We start from the raw sequence: 10,272 nt of genomic DNA, 5'->3' as shown, positions 1-10,272 counted from the left end.
AACAATGGTGGAAACAGCGACGATACTATCCTAAATAAGACAAATAAGTTGTATTTTTGTACTCGTTTATAAAACGACAAGGGGCTTTCACTTTATTTTCTTTATGATAGTAGTGTGAAGGTTTTATATGATATTGTAGACATTAAGATGCTAGTTTGCAAGACAGTGATTTCCAATTAGAGAGCCTATTAGTTATGTACACGTATCTCAACTTCTGGCTGAATAACACGGTGTTATTATATAAATAAGATTATATCTATCTAATAGCACGACCTTATTGATATATATTGTCTCTTTACGACGAAATATTTAACAAATATCTTCGAGAAGGTGTTCCAATTATGACATTTGAAATGTTCATATTTTCAATATCTTCAAGAGCTAATAATTTGGATTTTGTTTTCAACAAACGTATGTGATTTTTTTTAAATTATGTTGCCTCTCTACAAAGCGTAAGAAACGCACTTTTTCAACATGGCCTCAAAACTGTTAATTTCTCAAAATTTGTGTATAAAATGTCATATATGACAACTTGAGATAACAGGTTTGATTTATCCTTAAAAAGTACATTTTTTAGAAAAAGAAAAAACCTTAAAAGCAGTCCACGTATATGTCAATTTTGTAATATTATTGTACGTGAGAGAAAATACCTAGACATATTTGATAATATGTTTTTTACACTGAATGAGAAAGTGTTATTTATGTTATTTATGTTCTTACACACAGTATTGTTAGTTCTTCATTACAAATTAACAACTTTTTATCAGTTCTTTACTTGTATCCACCGGAGAGTTTCGTCTTCTGTCGTTTTGTTGAATACCTTGCTATTGCGTTTCCAGGTCTACAAAGGAAATTGCAGAAGAGACAATTTTATCAATATATACAAATGGTTGCTATTGATTTTTAGTAAGTTATTGGTACTATCACGACAGTGTTGCTTTATGATAACTATTTTGTCGTGTTTGTTATCATTTATAAATATTTCTCACGTTTCTGAGTTTGAGGTGTAAATTCCATTGTCTTACTATCGGCTAAATTAGTACTTGTACAGGAATTGACACCAGATATAATGTATCATCTTTCTAGATCAGGTTATAGTGTAACTTTACATTGATAAAGTACCACGTATCGCCACATATAACACTACCCTCTGTGTAACGTTAAATGTCACTAAAACTATGTTGACAGAATCAACAAGAGTTAAGATGGACAATAGCAAAATCAACAAGTTATATTAAGATCGGCAAACACACCTTCTCTCCACTTAATGTTCAATGGTTTATAAAGGGAGATACGTTACAGAAGATGTAGCCTGTGATATCATTATAGTGCTTTCCTGTTCAACATGTCCATAATGCCAGTCTGTTGTTGATTTGTCATCCTGCTTTACAATTCGGCATTTATGAATTCGAAGCGTATCCATTATGTATTGACTATAATTCTATGTATTACTTGCGGAATTCAAATGACCATTTCATACCTGAACTATATCATCAAATTATTGATATTTAATATTATTTATTGACCCTGTTTCTCTTTTTAAACGCAAATTTGTCATGCCATAGAATTGTTAACTAAGAAAGATATTAAAATATTTAAATCACAATTGTCATATTGTGTTATTTCAAAAACGTTTTAGCAAATATGTTGACATAACTGGAAACTAAGCAACGCTACATGCGTCAGTGTGCTGGTTCGGACGTTTTACCGTATCGATGTAAAGGATTGGTACTTTCAAATACAATAAGGCCTTTGCTTTACCTAAATATACATTATATCACTCACATTACGGCTTTACGTGAAGGCCTCAATTAGTTTTGAGATACATGCGCAACAAAAAAGATATTTTGATTTATGGAGACATGCAATCAAACTTTTGATTCTGCTGAAAACCATTGCCGTTATTATAATGTCATCACTGTAAGATATTGACACGTCAAGAGGACATTATACAAATACTGTGAAATGTTTTATACTTTGTAAAACAGTGTTGTTGGTCATGTAATGCCCCAGTTCTCAACAACTCCAATATTTTCTGTGTTAGTATTACCAGAAGTACAGAAAATAATCACCAACACCAGAAAATACTGTCCATTATTGCATTAATTTAGGCATTTAATTTATAAAATAAGAACAAATCTTCAATGCTAGTGTTCAAAGGTATCAAGGATAACGTCGTTTTGACCGCTGTTTTCATCGTTGCTAAGATTAAAAGCTGTTTGCTAATCAAAATATGAAATGGATGTCTGGTGCTTTGCGTGCTGTATTCAAGAAAATACTGACTTTTGAAAGTGTAGCATAATTTATAGGAAACCCTTAGTTAAAACATATATTTACATGATCATTTACATTGTATTCATACTTACATATTATAATTTATAAATTTCCCATTTACCCCCACGGAAATATGGCATCACCGATATAAGCATACAAATTGTTGCAATTATCTCAAACATATGTTTAATCACGGAACATAAATCTAATATTTCTTTTGCAAGGTATTTTTATCAATATACTGTAACGAATATTCATTTGAGATCAGCTGACTGACGATCAGCTGTTGTGTGTTTATGTTACTGAACTGTACCCCTAGTGTTGGGCGCTCGCAAATTCATCAAAATGCATCGTAAAACTCATCTAAGCCATTCTAAATCGTAATATTTTCCCGGGGGAGGCCCCGGACCCCCCAAACACCAAAATCTCGCGCTTTCGGGCCCTCGCAAACCATCAAAATTCATTGTAAAACTCATCTCAGCCCTTCTAAATTACAATATTTTTTACGTTTCATCTTCCTACGCCACCGTCTATTGTTCAATAGGGATTATTACAAGATATTTAGAGATGAATCTTGTAATAGAGGGATTGATGACTTGGACTTAAATAATTTGTACTTGGGTTAATACAAGAGTCTAGTATATTCTTGTATCCCTATTACAAGATATAGTTAATCTTGTAATAGTGAAATTGATTATTACTTGATCAATTTCTATAAATTATTCTTAAATCCTATAAATTGTACTTAGGATAATACAAGAGTCTATTGTACTCTTGTATCTGCATTACAAGATATAGTTAATCTTGTAATAGTGAAATTGATTATTACTTGATCAATTTCTATGAATTATTCTTAAATTCTATAAATTGTACTTAGGATAATACAAGAGTCTAGTATACTCTTGTATCTCTATTACAAGATATAGTTAATCTTGTAATAGTGAAATTGATTATTACTTGATCAATTTCTATAAATTATTCTTAATTTCTATAACATTTGTTTAGTAAAATACAAGAGTCTAGCGTTCTCTTGTGTTTCTATTACAAGATATATGTAATCTTGTAATAGTGAAATTGATTACTTGATCAATTTCTATAAATAGTTGTGTTTATTACAAACACAGTGGTTTAAAAGCCTCGAGTATTTTCTATTACAAGATATTTGAATTGTGAATCTTGTAATAGGGAAATTGATGAATTTGTCAATTTTCATAAATAATTGTAGATAATTACATGTATTAATACAAGAGAATAGAGTTCTCTTGTATACCTATTACAAGATATTTGGGTTGAAATCTTGTAATAGAGAAATTGATGCATAGTGATCAATTTCTATAAACTACTAACAAAATATACAGAGTTACTATTATCTTTATTCTGTTGTCGCGATTGTTGCTATTGCATCTTTGTTATCGCTTTGTTGTTTCTTTATAAAAAGACAAGTCATATATTGTAAGAGGGAGTTTAACAATCAATTTAGATAATTGTACATTTGTACTCGCTACCATTTATAACTTCTATATTCTCGCACAACCTCTAATTGTACATTAATTAGAGTGACAGAGAGTGTGATTACACATTGTGACTCTGTATCTGCAAAACCAGAATTATATGTATGAACTTGTATTGAGGCGTTGAGTTATTCTTTTCAATAATTGGCTAATCAGATGATCTGTGATCACAACCTAGTATAACAGACTTGAGTGAGGAACCCTCAAGTAGAGACGAGGACGAAGTTCGTTTCAATACATTATTTCCTTCAACGGACAACTTCTACTATCTATTTGAAGAAGTTATGATTTCTGATTCAGATTATTGCACGTATATGGTAACGTTACAATGAATGAGGTTCGTTAGGTAAGAAGCCATGATGACATCAATGTAAAAATTACTATTAGTCACAAATCAATCCGACCTATTCAATAGTGAAAATCAATGGCTATAATTGTTACATATTTTGATACATGGTATTTATTCTTATTCGTAGCTTTTAATGAATGTGTATATTTACTATTCAATATTTGTAAATAGGTATTATTAGCGTATCCACAGAATATTCATCTGTAACATTAATATCGACAAAATAAACATATTATGTCAGCGTGTTCTAGACGTAATATCCCATTATCAAAACACACAAAATAATGAAATAGCATTGTCCATAAACAGATGAAAAATTAATATCAATTATTGTGAACTGTTGTGTAAATAAGTTTAGCTAAATCAGTTGAAATGTAATTTAATGGAAAGTTAAAAATCTATTTTTTACTTTTACTTTTTGATAGGTTAAAGGCCCACTACCTTTTCGGAGCAAAATTTAAAGGTTTCTAAACATCATAGATAACATAAGAAAATATATATCGATGGCCTAAGATGAGGTTATAACATGAAGCTTATGCAAGTTTTCCTGCGTAATGTATGATGACAGTTGAGTTTCATTTCACTGTTTTGCCTTCTAGGGCAGTGATAGTCAACTACCGCGCGGCATTTAGGACGACGGCGGGAAACATAAGACGACCCGCGTTATGAAAATTAACATTTTATTTATTTAAATTAAATTGTTCAGAAGGTGATGATAAGTGTAGCATTACCGGTAAGTTGATAACTTTTGCGACTCTACAAAATTATCAATCTCGTTTTACATTTCTATTTTAAAAATTAAAAGCCGTTTCGGAAAGGTAGTGGGCCTTTAATAATAATTGCAGGTTATTTTATTATATTCAAAGGTCTTATTTTTTATACGTTGGACATAAGTGTCAGTCTACTAAAAGGGGTCGTCGAGATAAGCTTTACTATGGTTTGTTAGCATGCCATGATCTCTATATTTGTTTTGTAGAGGAGTATAATTTGTAACTAAAAGCATAGGTGTTTCTGTCCACCCACTGATAAAACTGTAAATTGTAGAATAGAGAATGTACGAACGATCGATTAAAATTTAATGGAATTTCAGCTTAATGAACCATTTCGACAAAATCAGTGTCAGAATGTGTTTCAAAACTCTAACAGAGAAATCAGTTTTGTCACGACAATGTCGGGTCATGACGGCAAAACATTTTACATACTGTGGTGTCATGAATTTATACAAATATTATATATAAATACACATTGGGGATGTCACTGGATGATCACGTGATAAAGCTGGATAAGTAGGTTAACAGTCAGTCCTGGTAATCTTAGGATACATAGAAACCAGCATGTTCCAAATATCTAACATGGTGACTCTTATTATACTGTTTCTGATTTATTCTGCGAACGGCCAGATTGATTTGAATATCAAAAATTTACAAGATCAACTCGTATCGTTGCAAACTGTGGTTAAAAGTACAGTAACGGATATTGGTGCTCTTCGTAATGAACACAGGGAACTACAAGAAAAATATTCTGCTTTGTGGGACCAGCTGAGTGTTCTTGGGTAGGTTTATAATTAGCTTTTAACTGACTCTAAAATTAAGAATCATTAAATGATGCGTTGGCTCTGATATGATATTATAATATTGTATTGCATATCACGGAAATTTGTCAAGAACTGCAGCAAAAATGCAGTAAATTTTTCATGTATTTATTATAGGAGTATCAAAATTTGGATTCAGTCTAAGTTATTACCTTGTCCTTAATGGACATCGCATTTTACAGAATAAACAAGAACTGTCGCGAGAGTTGACGTCTAATACCCCCGCTGCACGAATTTAGTAATAACTCCGATAATAGGGGACATTGAGTACCCTCTATAATTTCCTCAACTCCCCTTTATGTCAGGGTTCTGTGTAACAAATTTTATGAAAATCTGTCAAGTGGTTTAGTAGGAGTTCCCGGACAAAGATGTGTGTACAGATAGACAGACAGACGACCCGATTTCAGTATACCCCCTTAACTTCGTTGATGGGGGTTTGATAAACAATTATATGTTATGACAGACATAATATTCTATGGGCGGTCAATTTCTCCACCAAAACAGTATTTACTATTTAGGGGATCAAGAAATCATAACCATATGGACTAATTGTTTATTGACATAGTTGTTGTGGAGAGGAGGGGGTTAGCAGACAAATGGTTGTTATCAAATGTTGTTTATCTTAATACAGACATAAAAATGGCCGAGCAGATTCTCCTGATGCGACCAAACCTGCTGGGCCTCTAGGTCAGCGATCGTATCGAGCATATTTAAACACAAGAGCATCAACTCCCGACAGTCAAAGTGAGTACATTTTAAATTGATGATGGCGTTGCTCTACATCTTACTGTTTGACTAGCCGACCATGTGATTAACAAGTTTGTTTACGTTTCAGCTTCATATTTATTATTAAGACTTAATTATAATTTGCTCAAAGTATTTTAAATTGTGATAACAAAGGAGAAGAATAAGAATTATTTTGTCATATATCTCCCCACAAAAACCACAAATTAGAAACCAGTTGCTAATTCAAAAGGCGACTGTAAATTGTAACATTGTGTTCTGAAGTTTCGGACCGACAGTTTCCTTGCTGTTGTAACATTGTGTTCTGAAGTTTCGGCCCGACAGTTTCCTTGCTGTTGTGACATTGTGTTCTGAAGTTTCGGCCCGACAGTTTCCTTGCTGTTGTAACATTGTGTTCTGAAGTTTCGGCCCGACAGTTTCCTTGCTGTTGTAACATCGTGTTCTGAAGTTTCAAAATAGTTTCTATATAAACTCTACGGACAAAAATGCCAATAAATGAAATGTTCCTTAACAGTTTGTGTGAGGGTCCAACAAATCATCCGTTACCCGAAAGCCCAGTCGATAACTGTTTTGTTATATCCCATTGTGACGTCACTCCGGTCCAACAGCACATTTTAACAGTCGATTTTAACAGTTCTTTGGACCGCTCGAAGGAGCAGTTCATTTATTGGCATTTTTGTTCGTAGAGTTTATATAGAAATTATGTTATAGGGGTATAACATTAATGAAGTTTCGGCCCGACAGTTTCCTTGCTGTTGTAACATTGTGTTCTGAAGTTTCGGCCCGACAGTTTCCTTGCTGTTGTAACATTGTGTTCTGAAGTTTCGGCCCGACAGTTTCCTTGCTGTTGTAACATTGTGTTCTGAAGTTTCGGCCCGACAGTTTCCTTACTGTTGTAACATTGTGTTCTGAAGTTTCGGCCCGACAGTTTCCTTGCTGTTGTAACATTGTGTTCTGAAGTTTCGGCCCGACAGTTTCCTTGCTGTTGTAACATTGTGTTCTGAAGTTTCGGCCCGACAGTTTCCTTACTGTTGTAACACTGTGTTCTGAAGTTTCGGCCCGACAGTTTCCTTGCTGTTGTAACATTGTGTTCTGAAGTTTCGGCCCGACAGTTTCCTCACTGTTGTAACATTGTGTTCTGAAGTTTCGGCCCGACAGTTTCCTTGCTGTTGTAACATTGTGTTCTGAAGTTTCGGCCCGACAGTTTCCTTGCTGTTGTAACATTGTGTTCTGAAGTTTCGGCCCGACAGTTGCTTTGCTATTGTAACATTGTGTTTTGAATCTCTCAAAAGTTTGTACTTACTTTCACTGAAATCAATCAATCAATCAGAAAACCCCTTGTCACTATACCATTACAAGATCGGCTTTCAAAAGTGTTAAAGTTAAGTATTTGAAGCAAGTGATGAATGCTGTTGTCTGTGACGACTGACATTTGTAAATAGTATTTTGTGTGAGTTTAATCTCCTTGTTGTTTCCCATTGAATTTGTTTTAGACTGTGTGTGTACTAAAGGAGAAAAAGGCGCCAGCGGACCTGCGGGACCGGTAGGAAAACCTGGAATAACTGGTAAATATGTAACATATTTGTAATTATATACAGTTACCGTAACACAGGTATAAACTTATAAATGATGGTTTACCTTTTTTATTGTTCTAAGTAAAGTTTATAATAATTATCAAGTTTTAAGAACATTCTACGTATAAAATGAGCTGTTGTATTATATGAGTTGTTGTATTATATGAGCTGTTGTATTATATGAGCTGTTGTATTATACTCCAATCAGGAGTTCCAGGAGAGCGTGGACCTAAAGGAGAGTCAGGATCACCAGGATTTAACGGGGACGATGGATTGGATGGTAAGTCCTGTTGTTTGAACGTTAAATTCCACTCCCTAACAGTCTGAATAAAACACGTCCTTATTCTCAATCCGTTTCATAAAGGATAAAATACCGTTATTGGGTCACGTTCTGGTGACGTTTCAAATTGACCAATCAAATTATACCTCCCCTGGGGACGAAATAGTTTGCAAGAGTTTTTAGAGTCATCATCGTGTATGTAACCCAAAACTACAACATGACTGTATGTATATGCCTTGGATACTTTAACAAAATGTCGTATTCAGTTGATGAAGCTGTCTGGAAAAATACCATCGAGCTAAAGTAAATGGAGTATAAAGGTTATCAGACCGTGATGCCTGATGTCAGGTCCTCTATGGGAATAAGGATATGTATTCTAATCAGTTTGTGCACACCTTTTTTACCTGCAGTCTAAATGATATTTAAATTTTTCCTAGTCACGTTACCCTTTTTACTTAATTGCATTGCCTCACTGCTTTGCCTGTATGTTTAGCAGGTTTAGCAATTTTAAAACCGCTGGTGGCCACAATAATAACATAAAATCAATATATGTGACATATATATTATCATCAGGTGAGAAGGGAGATCGTGGACCTAAAGGTGACATTGGGTCCCCCGGCCAGCCGGGGCCAAAGGGAGTCACAGGATCAAGTGGTCAGTCGGGCCCAAAGGGGGACACAGGATCAAATGGTCAACCGGGCCTAAAGGGGGACACAGGGGACACAGGAGCCACTGGCCAGCCGGGACCAAAAGGGGACATAGGATCAAGTTGTCAGCAAGGACCAAAGGGGGAAACAGGTGCCACTGACCATGGTTAGCCGGGAGGCAAGGGGAAAACCATCATCGATATCCCAGGGGTTCAGATCACTTACGATCTCTACACATCGTAACCCCTGGAATATCGAGGATGGGGAGACAGGTCAACGTGAATAGGGCCAAAGGGGGACACTTTTTCTTTCTGACCGAGCCAAAAATGCAGCTTATATTTTAAGACACTGACCATGTATACTGTTTATCCTGCAATATTCATCAATAACATATATATATTAGTTTAAGAATAGAAACGTTGTTGCAAATATGTCTTTCAAAGAACGTTTCGTCTCAGAAGTAGGTCAGTCGAATCGACGCACGGGCTGAAATTCTAAAAAAAACCCGTCAGTGCCGAATTAGAAAGGTGTATTCCCAAAACATACAAATTAATGCTTCGTTATTTGTTTTGACTTGATAGAAGAATATTTGTAGGATTTTATTCGGCGACATTTATTTTAACAGAAAATTAAAAAAGAAAATTTCTGAAATACTTTAACATGGTTTGATCTTATAAGGAACTGTTACATGTCGCAGGCTCGCACTGGTGTTCTACTAACCTTTTTCTTTTCTTGTTTCAGAAAAGAACATCGCTTTTACGGCCGGGGTTAGAAATAATATGTACGTGACACTATATGGGATTATTGTATACGATGATGTAAACACTAATGTAGGGAACGCTTATAACCCAGCCACTGGAAAATTCACGTGCATTATTCCAGGGATTTACGTGTTCTCGTGGTCCACTGAAGTGAATGACAGTCGCTACCTCAAGTCGGAACTGAAAGTAAACGGAGAACATCGTTTGTATTTAGAGGTGGCGGCGGGAATTTATGCTAACACCGGATCTGCCACCATTACGTTACAGTTAAGTGTGGACGATGTTGTATATATATCTGTATTTAAAGTATCCCACGGACTTGTCCTTGGAATGGCTTCTTCCTTCTCCGGTTACTTACTGCATGCATTGTAGAATCAGCTGCAAAGGACTTTTACAGCTTGTATCACTTTTCTTGCTCTAACCAACAAAAACCCGCAATCCGGAATAGCCAGGGAAACGTTTGGTCCCTTACCAAGTCAAATACTGAATGGATTATAAAAGATGTCAAAACATAAATTTATGGAAATTGTTTTCTTAGGGT

At 34.8% G+C, this 10,272-nt stretch overlaps 1 protein-coding gene across 2 annotated transcripts; it reads left to right on the top strand.

The window, feature by feature from the left end:
* Nucleotides 1–5,426: 5,426 nt before the first annotated feature.
* On the top strand, nucleotides 5,427–10,272 carry LOC138315121 (complement C1q subcomponent subunit B-like). Of its 2 annotated transcripts, none has more exons than XM_069255883.1 (6): nucleotides 5,427–5,686; nucleotides 6,357–6,469; nucleotides 7,963–8,034; nucleotides 8,252–8,323; nucleotides 8,897–9,121; nucleotides 9,712–10,272. In XM_069255883.1, the coding sequence occupies exons 1-6, from the start codon at nucleotides 5,469–5,471 to the stop codon at nucleotides 10,101–10,103; spliced, it is 1,092 nt and encodes a 363-aa protein (XP_069111984.1). In that variant the 5' UTR covers nucleotides 5,427–5,468; the 3' UTR covers nucleotides 10,104–10,272. The 2 variants fall into 2 exon arrangements, with proteins under 2 accessions (XP_069111984.1, XP_069111983.1); XM_069255882.1 differs by having other exon boundaries at nucleotides 8,897–9,136.

This window comes from Argopecten irradians, chromosome 2 (assembly GCF_041381155.1).
Source record: "Argopecten irradians isolate NY chromosome 2, Ai_NY, whole genome shotgun sequence".
NCBI lineage: Eukaryota > Metazoa > Mollusca > Bivalvia > Pectinida > Pectinidae > Argopecten > Argopecten irradians.
Note: the sequence above shows the minus strand (reverse complement) of the source record. Positions and strands in the feature narration are given on the sequence as shown.

What these genes read in the sequence shown, in the direction of transcription:
- LOC138315121 (XM_069255882.1), top strand. Translation starts at nt 5,469, where the DNA reads ATGTTCCAAATATCTAACATGGTGACTCTTATTATACTGTTTCTGATT. An exon ending in GACCAGCTGAGTGTTCTTGG is followed by an intron (nt 5,687 to 6,356) that starts GTAGGTTTATAA and finishes ATCTTAATACAG; the next exon opens with ACATAAAAATGGCCGAGCAG. An exon ending in CGGGGACGATGGATTGGATG is followed by an intron (nt 8,324 to 8,896) that starts GTAAGTCCTGTT and finishes TATTATCATCAG; the next exon opens with GTGAGAAGGGAGATCGTGGA.